Genomic DNA, 16,641 nt, shown 5'->3' with positions numbered 1-16,641 from the left:
ACTAACGACATCATAAATTACTGAGAAAATGTGCTTGGATGGTTTGCCCACAACCCAAGCAAGCTATACCATAAATCCATTACCACATCAGTGATGGGGTGAAATTGTTACCAAATTGTGTATGCACTTGATAGCCATATTAGATGATAGCTTTCTAAAACAAAGTCCATTCTAGTAACTTTTGGCTTGCTTCTTGCTCATGGATGAAGACTGGTAATTGGAAAAAAGTTACAACAAACAATATTGACTAGCGAGTTTCTTTTAGGAAACTTCTTCCTCCGCAAGCTCCCTGCAGCTAACACAACATTGCATAGAGCTAAAATTCAGAATCGGTTACAAAGCTTGCCTTTGTAGGACACCAGAGACATAAGAGTTGAGTGAAATCATTTTGTTTACTGAGATTTAAACTGAGAACTATGAACTAATGCAAGAGTCAGAACAAAATTGAAATATCTGAAGTGCAAGACTTAAACACTGTACAAAATTCATATCATCATCCAACACACATTCCATTTCTAACCCATCAGTTTTGGGATTCATTCAGGAAATACTTAAAAACAGGCTTTTTTTTTTTTTATGGGTTCTGTTGAGAATGTTTCTAGCACTTGTACAAAACCTAATGATGATCATCTGTGTCATCTTGTGAGACATTCTTGAAACACAGCATTTGTTAATTAACAAATTAATAGGTATTTTCCTTCTGTGAGTTCATTTTAATTGGCTGTTTATGGCAGAGTATTTAAGTGTGCCAGTCTACCACTTCAAGGAATATTTCTATAGTGCTGATATTTTTTTTTCTCCCCTCTGTCAGTAAATATAAGTGTATGAAATGCAACACAGCAATACGACTGTAAATTGATCCTTTATTTTTACTTCCACATTGACTACTACTTTATTCAATAGGAATTTTGCTCTTTATTCAGAATTTATAACTGTCTTCACCAGAGTGAAAAGCATGTCCTATTTTATGGCATGCCAGCTTCAAACTCTGTGACAGCAGAAGTAGGCCCAGTAGTTGAAAATGGTACCCAAAAATGCTACGACACAGATAATTCAGATATTGAAGTTCCAGACTGAAGGATTTTTCCAGTTACTTTACCTGACAGGTATTATGTGTGCCATGTTTTATCGTTAGCAGTTTATGTTCAAAACTATCATGAGTAATTTTGCGAAAGATGTACTTTGAAGACAAACAGTATTAGTTGTAGGTGGAAGTAGAGATTTGTTTTGGATACGTTGGGTGACAGCTGTCACTCTTTTACCCAAATGTAACCATTTTGCCAGGTTAATTGTCTTCAGCAAGGGCCAAGTTGATGCTTAGAAGGGCCCATTTTTTCCTCAAGTTCTACCCAAAACCCAGGGAAAATAATAGTAAACTTTCTTGTGTTCGGTGATGTAATTTTCCCTGTTGGCAAGCGCAAGTAAAAGGGATTAGCAAACAGCATTTTAAATAAAGGGAGAAATGAAAACTTATGAGAAAATAGTTAAGTGGGGTGGAAGATAGTACTATATAGCTCTAACAATAACAAATTTGCAGTCTTCTGCTGGGGAGGCACTGCTTTGCCAGCTGCTTTTTTTCCCCTTCTAAGGTAGCCTTCACTCAAAATTTAGGATTCTTGAGTCTTGCAGGCAGCAAGGCCAGGACAACTTCAGCTTTCCCAAGCACCATTGAAAAATACTCTTTTCCAAGACCCCTTTTCTACTTGCTAACCTTTGTACCCCATGCTGAAAGCAAATGCCTTAGATAAGGCTAACACTCCTCAAGCACAGTTAAAAAGGCGTAACTGGCTTTGATTTCTCTACACTCTTGCAGTTACAAACTTTCCTCCTTTATGCTAAACCTCCCTTTATTTTTTTTTCTCAAACATTGAAACAACATATGCAAAACAAACATGTTTTGGGCCTGTCTACCAGTCCTTTCCATTTATTGCTCCTTTGCTCTCCCAGTTGTCAGCCAGACTCCTCTTCTAGTTTGGCTTTCTTTCCCCGGAGGAATTCTTGTGGTGGGAGAGAGTGCCAGAGATTTGCTTTTACTTTGGGCCTCAGCCACCAGTGTTACCCAAAGTTAATGTATATTTAATACGAGACAGACAGTAACCCTTTCTGCCAGCCTCTGACCATGCACCAGCTGGAGAATGCTGCGAAGTAATGTCCTCTAACTAAATCTAAAAGCCCATGTCTCAACTCCTGATTAGTGGTAGGGTGAGATTACTAGGGATGTATGTCTATACCCCTCTGTTTCTTTGCCAGTTGGAATTTCTCCATGCTGTTGGATATCTACAGAAGCAGACTCCAGGGAACCTTCTGTTTTTGCAGTAAGGCAAAGCTACTGGAGGTTTTTTCCTAGTAGCTTTATTTCCTGCTTCAAACAGTCATGTAACACTTCTGTCTGTGATTAATTGATGGTCACGATTTACTGGGTACGAAGTTGTAGCTTTTCCACAGCGGCTGTAAGATGATCTTCAGGTGTGTAGCTGTACATTGACTGATTTTGTGCTTTAAGTTTCTTTAGGAATACACTATCATTTTCATGGAAGTTTGATTTTTTATATTTCTTTATTTGTTTATTTGCTTCTTCCTTCATGGGTCAGCAGAGACCCAATGCAATATAGTGCTTTCTTTCTGGGAAGGTCTTTTGGTTTTTTGTTTGACTGATTTTGGGATTTCTTTAATTGGTTAAATACGGTTTTATGTTCATCAGGTAGTAAAAAGATTGAAATACTAAAGGAGCCAGAGAGAAGTGATTGAGAAGGTCTTTTTGAGGATGACATTTTTGCCTTGTAACACAATACTGTTTCTCATGGGAGTGGGTGGGAGGCCTGCCTAAATTTCCTCTTCCTGTCCTGCCAAATTCCCCAAATTGCATAACTATGTATTCTCCTTACGCAGTGGTACCCTTGGCATCCCTAGTAAATCTGCAGGGAAGCAGGGAAGCAGCTGGAGGCTTGAGGGTGGACCAAAATTGGTAGAGGACAGACTTGGTTAGCCAAAAAACAAAACAAACCCAAACCCTCGAACCGAATTTACTAACTCTCCCATGTATAACAGAACAACACAATACAGATTTAATAACATACACTATTTTGCTCTAAATGCACTCCATCTAGGAAAAATAAGTTTATCGGGATAAGCAAAGGACCCATGGGGAGTTCATCAGTTCAGTTTCAAGTCACAGGATGTGTTTTACTTGGCTTTGGAGCCTTCTTGTGCAAGATTAATGTGAAACTGCTGAAATGCAAACTGACAAAAAGACATATTTTTACTGGTTGGTGCTTTTTCCTTTGTGCCTTTATTTTCATTGGGAGGCCCGATCAGTGCCTTCCCCATCACCCATGTCTTAGATCAACAAGAGTATGAGGTACTTCTTGGCTTCTGTGAGGAAATGAAAGAATGGCTGTTGGAAGAGCAGCCTGACCAGTGTACCTCATAAAGATGTAACCCTGTAGTCTTTTGCTTTGTAATATCACTGATTAAGAAGAGAAGAATTTGGACCTCATTAAAGAGGAGTGTCAGTCATAACTATCCAGGGGTAAGGTTTGCTTGAGTAAGAAAGGAAAGATTTGCCTCCTTTGGAAAAATATTTCTGGCTCTTAACAGTTCAAGTAGTGAAATTCATTACTTTTGAAGCTTTGCTAAGCTGTACTGGAGCCTACCCTAGCCATGTATGCAGACCGAATATCATTAAGACAATAAAAAAGCAAGTACACCCACAGAAGTTTTGATAATCCTGCTCTGACTTTCTGTATACAGCACCTTAATAGGCTCAGTACTGTCAGTGGGATTATTCAAGAGATCAGGTACTACTCAGCATGTGTAATGGTTGGAGAATCTGGCTCCAAATGATTTCTTTTTCTCTCATTGCTACAGGAACTGGAAAAGACAAGGGTGCGTGGGCGGGCCTGGAGTCCCTCCAAGGAAAGTGTGAGGCCTTGGGCAAAACAAATCCATCAGGTCTCTCATTTCTTCCAAATATAGGTCTGTTCTGAGCAATAGCCAAACTCAAGTATAAACTCCACATTCAACCATTTCAGAGGGAATACATGAAAAAGACCCTATGGCCTACAGAATCCATCTATAGAAAATATTTTGATAGCTCTTCCGCTCTGGCATTATCTTCCACTTAAAAAGAAAGAAAAAGAAAACACACAAAACTGGAGCACATGGTTCAATTTTCAGTGTAAAATAACTGGTTGATGAAAATAATATCTCTGAAAACAATCTGTTGTGAGCTATCAAGCATTTTTGCCTATGTACAATTTGGCAGGAAGTACACAGATAAATTATTACAATATGTAACAAAACAAATCGCTCTGAAGAGAAACAGTATTTGTGTGTGTGTATAAGTGGGATAAGTAGAATTAAATTCATAAAAGTATGTTGAGAGATCATCATCCATCACAGCAGAAATACCCTGGAAGCAAAAGAACTCACTTCAGCTCTGTCCCTGTCTGAATCTCTAGCAAAACAGGTTTTACAATATGCAAAATTTTTCCTGAACTAAAACAGAAAAATCCTGTATTTCAATGAAAAAGAAAGAGCTCGGGATGTTCCTGCTGCTGAGAGAAAAGGGTCTCATAGCTATTTTGCCAAGATAGTTCCAAATTTGTCAGGCATCACCACATTTTAATAAAATGGAGCCATTACAGCAGCTCCCCAGATCTTGAATACTCTATTAGTGCCCATGGGAGAATTTTCTGAAGTGCTTATGGACATGAAGATTTAAGAGACAAAATCCCGTTAACTTCCAATACGACAGTTTCTTTAGAGCCTGGCACATGTACAAATTACAGTGAGATAAGCTCTGTATGAAATAACAGCATGCAAATTGCTCTGTTGTGACTTTCTGTGTACATGCTCTTATCCCACCGTGACCAGTTAAGGCAGAGTTGATGACTCCTTTTCCATCAAGAGCCAAACCACCTCACATTTACATCAGAGTTCAGGCCATGTATGCTGGCAGTTAGTGGATAGCAGTGGACAAGCTGCAAGCTTGCTCTCTGCCTTATCCTAAATACACTTTTGAAAATACAAGTAGGGTTTCTTAGCTGCACAGGATAAATCTACTCTGACATCTGTGAATTACTGTCACCCAACTTCAGCCATGAGATCCACATTGCCCCTGCTTATGTCATACCCACAGCTTGCTTCAATGTTGTCTGTTTGTGCTGCTGCTAAGCAGAGAGGGAATCCTTCCAGGCATGAGCCTCCTTTTCTTTTCCCAGACTAGTTTCTATTTGTAGATAGTGGAGGAAGGAAGGATTCTTAAAGACCGTGAAAGTCTGGAAAAGGCAATTAAAGGATTGTTTCTGTAAAACATGACCTACAGTGTGGAGATAAATTTCAGGCATATCTGAGAAAGGGACTAGAGTGGGAAGCAAGATGAGTTGGATTACGGGACTGGTATTGTATCCATAGCAAGGCTATATGGGTACTTGTGTTTGATCTTAGGATTTGCTCCATCAATATTACATATACTTGGATTTTTGGTTATTACTAAAAGTCATCATAATGCCAATGAAAAACAAAAATCTTTAAATGTGTTTAGGACTATCTACATCACATGATCTACATCTACATCTACATCAATGGGACTCTATTTCTTATAGGCTTCTTTGAAAATATTTCCATATATTCATCTTTTCTCTCTCCAGAATCCAAAATTATTTTTTTCAAATCAAGCAGGTATGGCACAGAGCCACAGCATCACAGACATCAGATTTTCTGTCCTTTTTGTCTTTTTTTTAATCCAAGAATACATATTCTGTGTTCTCAAATATGACAGGAAAATATTTTGCCACATTTGAAGGCTACTGAAAAAGAAGACTGTCTAAAAAATGAATAGCAAGCTGAAGTAAAAGGTCCCTCTTACAAACTCTTGCATTTGTACATTGTAAAGGAATCATTCATAGTTTGTGAACACAATAGCTGATAGTAATTGCTAGCAGAAATGAGCTAGCTGCAAGGACTGTAGGCAGCTGGCCAGCCTTAAAGATTGTGATCTTGTCATTTAAGCAAGAAGTAAAAGACTTTGTGACAGAAGAGTTACTGTGGTATTTTGTGACCAATAACTTCAAAAGGCAGCAGGTGAACAAAAAGCCTGCAAAGGTCCAATAATAACAGATAAGTACACACCAAACAGCTGCAGCTTATATCACCTACCAAAAATTGGAGTAATTTGAGATTTTTTGTCATTGAAATATACTCAGTAGGAATGCATTAATGTGGCTAAATCAGCAGCCTAAATTACAGTGAAAAGATTAGCTTGACAGAGCTGTTTATGGGTTAAAGATGCATGCAGCTGCATGTTTGCATGCATCTACAACTTCATCACTAAATCTTCAAGTGCTGTAACTGTCTACATATATATCAGTTCCAGGTGAGACGTACTGCTGCAGTTTTAAGAGAGATTTTCAAAGGCCAGGCAGAGATTTTTCAGGTCCTCTTTCACTTGACCGAGTGCCCTCTTGACTTCCTGTGGTGTGTTCAGAACCTCTACACTGCTGGTGAATGGATCGTAGTGCAAAGAAAAGGGCTTCTTGATCTTCATTGAGTAGTTTCTGTGGGGGAAGGAGACAGATCTGCTAGTTCAGAAGCCACTTCCCCACATATAAAACCTGCAGGACCTAATTTATCCGTACATAGACATGGATTTATCAGGGTAGCTCTGGCTACTGTGACACCCTCATCACTGTCACTCCATAAGGTTTTCTGGTGCATTATATCCCCCCCACAGCTGAACTACTTGCAGCCCAAAAGATCTGCAGTGCTTGCCTCTCAGCATGGCTGGCTCAGATCCGTCTGTGCTCTTACAGCTCTACGTTAACACGATTCAGAGTTATTACAACCACAAGCTACAGGAATGCAGAAACACAGCATGTCTGCTGCCTTCACTTCCAAGAAATAACCTGGAGTAGTTCTTTCTGCATAAAATCCTAAAAACCTATCCATACTAGGCATCCTGGACTATTTTGCCATCTCTCTTGAAAGGAAAAAAAAAAAATTGCTTGCCATTTTTGACAATGTTTCCATTAAGTACATGCTGGTAGGAACCCCCTGTACTGATGTTGCCTTATGTTTTCCATTCTGACAGATTCTTGTGCCTTCAGTTATTTTGAGCAGCTTTGGCTGAGCAACTATCCTGAAAAAATGTACAAAAAAGCTTTAAGTTTGAGAATGGTGTATTCCTTGTCCTTTTAAGTTCTTTTCAGGTCTGCCTGAGTCAAAAGCTCTTGAAAGTCTCTCTTCTGCCAGTGAGTTCTCAGCTGCATTTTATCACAGTGCCAAGATAATAACTAAATCTGAACCCACAGATTTAAGATGAGGAGCCTAATTTGCTATTGTTATAACCCCAGCAGACAGTGTTTTGGGGCAGGAGGTGGGGGAGGTTGGGAAGAAATCTGGCCCAAGTTTTCCTCTTCTAATAAATTTCTCACTTCAGCTCCTGCATGCTCCCCAGTAGCTCCAGCTAGAATTGGTCTTGTTATTCTAACTGTTGGAGATTGAGGCCCAGAATTTTAAACCCTTTTTTAAAAACAACAACTTACTACATAACAGCCACAGAAATGCATTAAGAAACACCTCAAGCTAATTTGGAATAATATTATTTAGATTGCAGTCAGCTACTTGGTAGAAATCAGTCTGCCTGTGAATGCTGATTCTGCATTCTTGTGCAGATATAATCAGAGGAGAAAGGCAATCTTATTTTTAAGACCCCTGTTAATCCGTGTTAATTCCCGAGTCTGCTATAAAATTTCTATGTGACCTTGGGTTAAGTCAGTTCTCCATGACCTCTCATTTGTCTGGAACAGCACATAGGCACCCTATTTGTGGGATTGCACTCTACTCTCACTGTTCAGTTACAGAATTTACCTCAGAAGTTGATAAGATGAAATATTGCTGAGACGAAGCATTGGACAGGGTGTAGCAATACTTAGCTATGGCTTTTTATGATGTTTTTCTCAGATAAACACTCTCACATCTAAAAAAGCCACTGTGCAGCAGAAGTGTGGGTTCAAGCTGGTGTGCCCCCCTCAGTGAAATTACTTACTGGAGCTTGGCTTTGGCATCTTCAAAATTTTCTGCTATGAAATAGACAGGCTGGAAGGCTTGATCCTGGTATGGGTGAACTGCAGTCACTTCTGGATCAAAAGGCTTGTACTCTGGCTTGTTTGATAAAGCATACTTTGTAACAGGAACAACAAAGGTTAGAATAGGTAAATGAACATAGCAAGAATTAGTGTCTACTGTGCCATGAAATACTCATGGAATAGTTAAAGGCAGTATCATTTCCTTTTCTTTCATAGGAGAAAGCTGTTTTTCATAAATAGTAGTTAATATTAATAAGTTAAAAAAAAAAAAAAGAAAGAAAAAAGAAAGAAGAAGAAGAAGAAATTTTCTGTATTACAGTGATGTATTATTGGGTACCATAGACAATTCACAAACAGGAAGGGGGAAGTCTACGCTATGCCCCAAAATACAAATATCTATTAGAAAAAATAGTCTCAGCATCATGCTGCTTTCTCAGCCAATAGCACAGAAGAATCATCGTGCTGCACAACACTATTTTGAAGTCCCCAGACCACGTTACAAAGCTCACATTTCCTGCTGCACTGAAGAACAAACAGAACTCTCTTGGTATTTTCTGCACAGCTCCCATGACATTTAAGCAGCATTAAAGTGTCCCTGAAAGCCAAGCTATAAATGTACACTATACTCTGCATGTGTATGTTTGTGATTTGGGCCCATGGAGTTTCTTCTATAAGTTCTGCTCAGGTTCTTCTACATTTTACCCTCAGGCATATGGGAGGATCACAGAAGCCAATTCTGTCCACACTGCAGTCTGCAGGCACCTCTGCCATTTATATAGACATACTGGAAATCCCTTTAAACCAGCCAGCAGCAGAGATGGTGGCAGTGTGATTTCATAGGTATTAGTATTGGTTGTTTAGTACCTGTGCAGGGTCCTAGGAAGGCAGCACAGCTCAGTTTCAGAGTAAGTTCCTGCACAGTTTGTTTGCCTCTGCAACCTGAGTCAGATAGGTTAATGCTAGCTCAGTTCCAGTGCCATATGAACTGCACTGTAGTTGTGCCTAAAAGCTGGTCTGGCCTCCAGTTAGCCATGATGGTGAGTTGTATGGCCACTGCAGTGAAATGTCCTGGATATAAACAAAAAGGAAAAAGGCAACTCCTCTCAGGCAAAATCAAGACCTTTCTTTCCATCCTCAGCCTGTACAGTGTGCCCCCATCCACCTACAGACATCTGATATATCTTATAGTACCAGCCCATTTTTGCTGTCTGCCTGTTTGTCTTTCTCTCTTCTTCCCCAGTCTTCAGAAGGTTTCTTTCACCATTTCACAATGCAAATGCCAATTCCCATGGTACTTGTAAAGAGCTGGTAAAACTGGGTAATGCTTTTCAAGACTTTGTTCAGACAGTACCCTTAAGCACCTTTTTAGATGTTTTACTGAACTGAGCCTGAACTCTCCATCATCGGAGGTCTGCTTAACCAGTAGGTCAATTTGCTGCAGAACTAGTGCAGAAATACATATACACTTAAAAAATATATATATATATATAAAATGCTAAAAGATGGTGTTTTCCCTGTTCTTCATTTGCAGTGTGTAATTGAAGAATAAACCTTGGAGAGCACTCATACAGTCTAAGATGGATGGTATACACAAACATAAGGCTGCTCTTATAATCTAAGAAGCTCAGGGGACTAATGGGAAAAGATTTTAGAAACTCAAAACCTGACAGGGGTCCCGCTATGTTGTCAGTGCTGAAGCAGAGCTGAAATCCCATTGATTTTAGTGGAAGTTCTGCTTGAAACCGGATGGCCTGAAAGGCCTCTACAAGTTGAGTACTTGTTGTGCTGCAAGAAAAGCATATGTAGCACTGACTGCTGCCAGAAGTGTGGTATGAGCCATAAGATTTTACAGTATGTAGGACAGAGTCCAGCTGAGTGTTAACAGGAGAAGCATTTTGGATAATGCAGAACAGCTGACAGAATATAGTGAAATAAACAGTGCAATACCAAGAGCTATTGGGGAGGAATTCTTACAGTTCAGAAGAGGCAAGGTTGGCCAGCAGTCAGACCCATTGCAACTGTTCAGTTTAGACTTGGGTATGGTTATCCTGTCCTTTCCAATACCTAGTTGCTGTCTTTAAATGATTTTTTAGACAACATGGATTCAAGTGCAAGTACCACGCAGAGGGTGTTTCATCTCTACCTCTCGTTATCTGTCTTTCCCTATGTTGTTCCCCAGGTTTGGGCAAGATCAGCTCATACACAGAAAATAACTACCCAAAGTTGACTTCAAACTGGTCAGAGGGGGTGCTGTGGAGAAAAGGAAAACATTTTGAAGACTTTGTAGTCAGGATGTGGTTCCTTGGGTTACAGTCATACACTCACCAACAGCCAGTCCAGGCTGCAGTTCAGGGATGTTCCTAGACTTTGTGCTGATTCTAAATTCTCAATAATATTAGCTTTATGTTACACCACTCACCCTTTCCAGCTGGTTAGATATTATCTTCTTGCAGCCAACCATCTGGCCTTAATAACTCATGCCTTTATTGCCTCCTTAGTGCCCAAATCACCCTGCTATAACTGATCTGGAAGCCTCCAGTGATGAGGAAGACCCTCCTTTGCCCAGGTTACTGCAGTGTGTTTCCCTGATCACACAACCTGCAGTAAGCCTGCCTGTGCCACTTTTGCTGAGCCTCTAGATGATATGAAATTAAGTCTGGGGACTCCACCCATAAGCTCACGTCTGGTCTGATACTGAGAAGGCTGGCAGATAATTATCAGGAAGGACAATGGCTTTCTCCCAAGCAAGAGTGAAGCTTATCCAGAGCTTTCTCAAGAGCTAGTCTAAGACTGCAAAATGAGCTCTTTAAGGAACTAAAGGCTGTCAAGAGCCTCACTATCTTCCAGTTCAAGTTCAAGGAACATTTTGTATTTCATCTCTAACAAAACTGCCTAACCACTGTTGTATTTCTAAAACAAACAAACAAACAAAAAACAAACAACAACAAAACCAAAACCCAAACAAACAAACAACAACAACAAATAAAAACCCACACCCTTCTACTGAAATAGACACTGCATTACACATATTTCCTCTCTTCAGGTGTGAAAGAAACGGTATATTTTTTCAAGTTGCTAAAGAAAAGGACCTCAGCACTTCACTGACACTGCCATGGATTCTATACTGAAGTTAGAATTAAACGCTTATAAGGACTAGAATGATTAAATGGAACCATTTCTGGTTTTCATTTTTGTTCCAAATAAAAATTCTTGAGGTGAATCAGCCAGCCCTCAAAGGAAACTTCAGCACTTAAGGCCATAGATACAAATAATTTGTGTGCATGAAGTTTCAGGTGCTCAAGGTGAATTGCACAGAAACTACTAATCTGCTGTCCAAAAAGGTACACAGACAAACTTCCAGAGCTCACGTAAGGATTGTACATGGCACATAGCATTATTGCTGATCAGCTACTTGCCCATCTTAGGTGTTACATGAAAAGTGGATACACTTTTGGAAGGGGTTAGGAGGGAATCCTTCTTCATTACCTATTAAGTATAAATGCCATCACATCTGTATATAATTTCAGAAATAAGATGGATGAAGACCCATGTGAACCCAGCTGTATCAAAAGCTTATCTTGCAGCATTACCCTTCAACTACTGATAACAAAAGTAAAGACAAGAATCAGACATTTATCAACTCAAGGACAATTATCACTCCTATACTCAACCTTACAGGCAGGGAATCTGAGATGCAGTTCTACTTTTGTGTTATATGGCACAGTTTTGTGAACAAGCAATGCTTGCCTACTACTTTAATCCAAAGTAGAACAGCTTGTTGGTGTCTGGTGAAGAAAAGGGCAGAAAGAGAGGAGGGAGAGCACAAGTCTGGTACGTGCAATTCCAGACACCAAAGGTGAGTGTTTCTGACATGACTTTTACCTTGAATTGTGTCAAAAGAAAACAGAAAAGAAGGTAACTTGATACAGATAGATTCTGTGGGCATATTACTATGAAAGCTGTGTAAATATAGGAGACATGATTACCAATGCCATTTAGTATCCTGTTTAACAAGTAAATGCATATGATTTAAAGCTATGATTTAAGGCATTCAGGCAGACAGACTAGAATAAATGTTACCTTTACCTGTGCTTTGATATTGGACCTTTGTGGTCCAGATAAATAAAAGCAAATCTAGGTATCCTGCTTACTGGCTGTAAATGCAGTAAATACTAAGGGAGTCTCAGAAAAACAGTAGCTTCAGCCTTATCCTAGAACAGACAGATGCTCAAACTAAACGCTTTGTTCTGGAGCCTAATTTGTAGGTGAGCTGATTGATCGGTTTCAAGATAATATACATTCCACTGTTTTACAGATGAGTGCTGCAATAGTGTTAGCATAGTTTTGCTAACATTCATGAGCAGTCAGGCACAAGATCAGGTTGCTGTGCAGAAAGAAGGCATACTCACTTCTCTATAGCTGTAATGAGCATGCAGATCTCAGTTTTCCAATCCAGAAAGCTCTGCAAATCTTATTCAACTGAGTTTCCAAACAAAACTCTCCAAATTGCAAGTGTTGGAAGAGAACTGATGCTAAACTCACCTAATGATGCTAAAATGAGACACAATGTCTGTGAGGGTTTCCCTTTCCATAGGTAACTCTCAGCTGCACCTCTGTGACTCCTATTATAAACGCATTGAGATACACTAGTGGGTGGTTTCATCCTATTTCCTCCACTTGACTGGGAGCAGGACTGACCTGTATAGCTTTAGGAGAGTTTTATTTTTTTTTAAGTGTTATAACAATCTGTCTCCAGTCATGGAAGTCCCAGGTGTGCTAATCCAAAGCCATGGTTTCATATGAATATATCATGTAGCTGGGTGGTAGGTTGATGCATCAATATGTACATAGACACGTCTATAGTCTGTGTGTATATATCTCCCATGAAAATTTTGATACCTAGTTTATAAATAGGCTTGAAAAGAACACCCTCCACACCCCCACCTTTAGTCCTTACTACTACCAAACATCATCCAGTATTTGCATAACTTGAAGCAATTGAGACCTAATGATATCGGTTCAGGGCTTTTGCACTTAGAAACTGATCATCTGCTTCAGTGTTCTGAAAAACTGAGGAGAAAAAATGTCCCTCCTACCAACTGTTTGTCTGAAGGAGGTGAAACCCATGAGCTTTCTGTAAAAGAGTACACTCTTTCCACAGTTTGTCTCTCCAGGCAGTACAGTATTCAACCTACATACAGATTTTCATCTATATAAAATTCAAGCTAGAATTAGTTTTGAAACGTATTTATGAATGTAAAATTCTAAAACATTTTCTTTTTGCCATTGTCAATCCTATTTATTGGTTTGGGTTTTTTTTCGGTACTTAATTTGGTCCAGTCAGTCAGTGCTTTTTGATGTATACGTGCATAAAGGTCAATGATGTGGATGAAGTTAGCAGTTCATAATAGGCATAATATTGCCCTCTAGTGAGTAATTCAGAAAAGTACAGAAAAGTTTTATGTTGAAGTCAACTGCATCACTACTGGATAGGAGCAGTAAGAAACAAATCTAATACTTTATAGGTTGAGTGCTTCATCAGATTTCATCTCTCTAGGCTGAAGACAGGTACAGTCCTACTGTATTTTGTACCCTACTCAGTAGCTTCCTGAGAGGAAGAACGAATTTCTTTGCAAAAGAAAAATCAGTATTTTAAATCATATTGCTTTATGTGAGGAAATATTTTGCTTTTACCAGAGAATTTGGAAAACTGGATTATAGAAGTATTTTGATACCAAATACATGACACATACCATAAGCTCCCCATAAGATGAAAGCAGTCCTGCCCCATAAGCTCTGATGGATCCATTTTGCTTGCAGAGACCAAACTCCACAGTAAACCAATAAAGCTGATAACAAGAACAATTTGTGAAAATCACAGTCTCAATAGGCAATTCATTTTTAAGCTTTTCCTTTTTCCTTCCTTCTAATTTATTTTATTCCTAGTCCTTAACGTCTTTGTATCTTCAAATTTTAGTTATATATTTTAAGTAAATTATTTTTTCTCTTCAACATATAACACACACAAAAAGCATAATACATATTTTTTCAAAACTTGCCATCCTTTCCATTCTCACTCTCCTCAAAAAGAAAAACAAAAACAAAAGCAAACAACAACTGCTAATAATATCTGTTTTTAAACAAATTAGCCTTGAGCTGCCTTATAGTCAGTGAAAGCTGACAGTTTTCAATACATACTCCCCAAAAGCACAGGTAGACACCCACAGAGGGTTCAAGACCCTTAGAAAGGTCCTTGAAAAGGCAGTTCCCTTCCTCCTTTCTCTATATGATAGTATTTGTCAGAACAGAGGAATGACTTATTCCTTAACAGCAATGTACCCTTTAAGATTATACCAATTCAATTTTCATCTTGCTGCAATAGAAAATAAAGATACATCTTTCTGTTTGTTTTTTTTTTTGTTTTGTTTTGTTTGTTTGTTTGTTTGTTTGTTTGTTTGTTTTCTTGCAATAAAGCATGATTGGGACCATACTTCCTTTACCTGCTGGACAGTGATGAGATAAAAGCAATTCTTGGCTCTGGTAACCTGATAGCCCTTCCTTTATTATACTGTCTAAGGAAATGAACAGTGGAGGAACAATTCTGGACACAGCTTGACCCCTAAGCTGCTGGTTAGGTGTTGTGCAAAACATGGAAAACAAAAGACATTTCAGGAATATGGCTTTGTGCTGCAACTCTTCAAGATTACTTCAGGGACATGTAGCTCTTTGCTGCCTCATTCGCAGGGTTCAATTTAGCATTCTCAGCACCCTTCTCAAAGAATTGCCAGCACTTCACAAAATAATGTGAAACTATATGTTATTCTGTCTATGTTGTCACTCTCTTTCTCTTTCTTTCCCCAACCTTCTTTGATATGCATCTTCTGATTTTGATGATTTTTGGTTTTAGCCTACAAATTTGCAACTAAAGAAACAGCATGCCAAGATGTTTCTTTCTGCAAAACTCAGAGCTGCTTTCTCTTCCGTTCCAGTGATAATTCCCCATTATTCTTGTGTTAATAATCTTGATTCTTACTATTTCCAGTGAAAAGCCTTTCAAGTATCTCATCATTTTGCAGAAAGTGACAGTGAGACATAGGACAATGCTCTAGGAGAAGGATTTATATATATATATATATAAGTGGTTCCTTAGATATCACTTATTTGGTTCTTAGTGAGGTTCTTTTGGTTCTCAGTGTCTTAACAGGGTATGAGACATGGTACTAGTGGCCCACTGTGGAGAACGTGACCACTGGTAACTTTCCATTTCTTGTGTATGGATTCACCTGCTTAGAAAACTCCTGGAACTGAAGGAAATAATGTCATTTCAACATTTGCTGTGCATATGTTATAGACCATAACAACAAGTCAAGATTCTCTTAAGAAACTCTTAGGTACCTTAGACATTGCCATATTACCTAGGCTAGTTACCTCTTTATAATGAATGGAGAGAAACAAGAATTTATGGTAGACATCTATGTCATGGTAGAGAAAGCATTAAAGGTTATTTATCTTCACTTTCTGGTGAAGAAACGTAAAAAATAAGCCTAGATTAGATGTCTGAACTTTTAAAAAAATTGAAGATTGAGTGGTTAATCCAGAATATGTTTACTGTTCTGAATACGTGAATGGTACTTAGTAAATTGTATTCTCACAAATTCTGAACTGCAGGTAGCTCTTTAAAAAAGGTTCCCTCGTTCTACCTCACCAAACCCTAGATGACACTGTGAAAGTTTCAGATCTAGCACCCATTGTTTTGCTAACCTTAACCCTATCTCTAATCTAGTCTTAAACAATCTGGAGTAAGGGAGAGGTCCTTGCAAAGGAATGCTGTGTAAACCACTGTCCTTCACCCAATCTCACCAAGAACTGGAAAATTACACAAAATGGTTTCCTAGGACCCATCACTATTTTAACCCTAACCAAAACATAAATCTTAAAATTATTCTAGTCTCTCACACCCAGAGAAGGGTAAATGCAGAGGAACTGCGGACATGTCACTGCCTCTTCCCATATAGTCCCTTTACTTAATGAGACCAGGACCTGGATGGTGCTACAAACAATTCAGTAGTGGGACCTTTTATGTTTAAAAATGCTGCTAGTGTTACCTAATCCTGACTCACAGACAGATGCATGCAGACAGATTTTAGCTGAGCCATAATCACTTTCAAATAGTGCCTCATTCCACTTCACCAAGAGTGGGCCTGTGAGCTGGGTGAGGAATTTCAGGAGTGACAGTCTCCTCTCATCCACACCCTTTCCTGAATGAGCCTCACCTTAGTGGGTGAGAATAAGACTCCTTCCTTCCCGTGAAAAAATAATCATGCCATTATCGGAAAAAAATAAATAAAATAAAAATAAAAAATCTGGCCTCCGGCGTATTTTCAGACCAAGATGGCAGCTACAGGTTGCATGAGTTGTTCTCATAGATTGTATACAGCCTAGGGATTCAGAACCAAGTGAGAGTACCTGCTGCCAAAGAGCTCACCTATTTTGTGAGATTAGCAAATAAAGGGCACCCTGAATTCTGATGGTCCCCTGCACCATCGAGTATACA

General features: G+C 39.0%; 2 protein-coding genes across 4 annotated transcripts in view; one reads left to right on the top strand and one right to left on the bottom strand.

The window, feature by feature from the left end:
- Nucleotides 1–16,641, top strand: part of LOC308179238 (uncharacterized protein) — a 213,420-nt gene that overhangs the window by 164,078 nt on the left and 32,701 nt on the right. The window lies entirely within an intron of this gene.
- Nucleotides 3,844–16,641, bottom strand: part of LOC308179282 (tyrosine 3-monooxygenase-like) — a 36,140-nt gene continuing 23,342 nt past the window's right edge. The window contains exons 10-12 of the mRNA XM_080559200.1: nucleotides 13,841–13,936; nucleotides 8,048–8,181; nucleotides 3,844–6,557 (exon numbers count right to left, since the gene is read on the bottom strand). Of these exons, the coding sequence (XP_080415326.1) occupies nucleotides 6,398–6,557; nucleotides 8,048–8,181; nucleotides 13,841–13,936 (390 nt within the window). The 3' untranslated portion in view covers nucleotides 3,844–6,397. The remainder of the gene's footprint in view (nucleotides 6,558–8,047; nucleotides 8,182–13,840; nucleotides 13,937–16,641) is intronic.

Source organism: Anser brachyrhynchus (assembly GCF_964034855.1).
Source record: "Anser brachyrhynchus genome assembly, chromosome: 1".
Taxonomy (NCBI): Eukaryota; Metazoa; Chordata; class Aves; order Anseriformes; family Anatidae; genus Anser; species Anser brachyrhynchus.
This window is presented reverse-complemented; position numbering and strand designations above follow the sequence as displayed.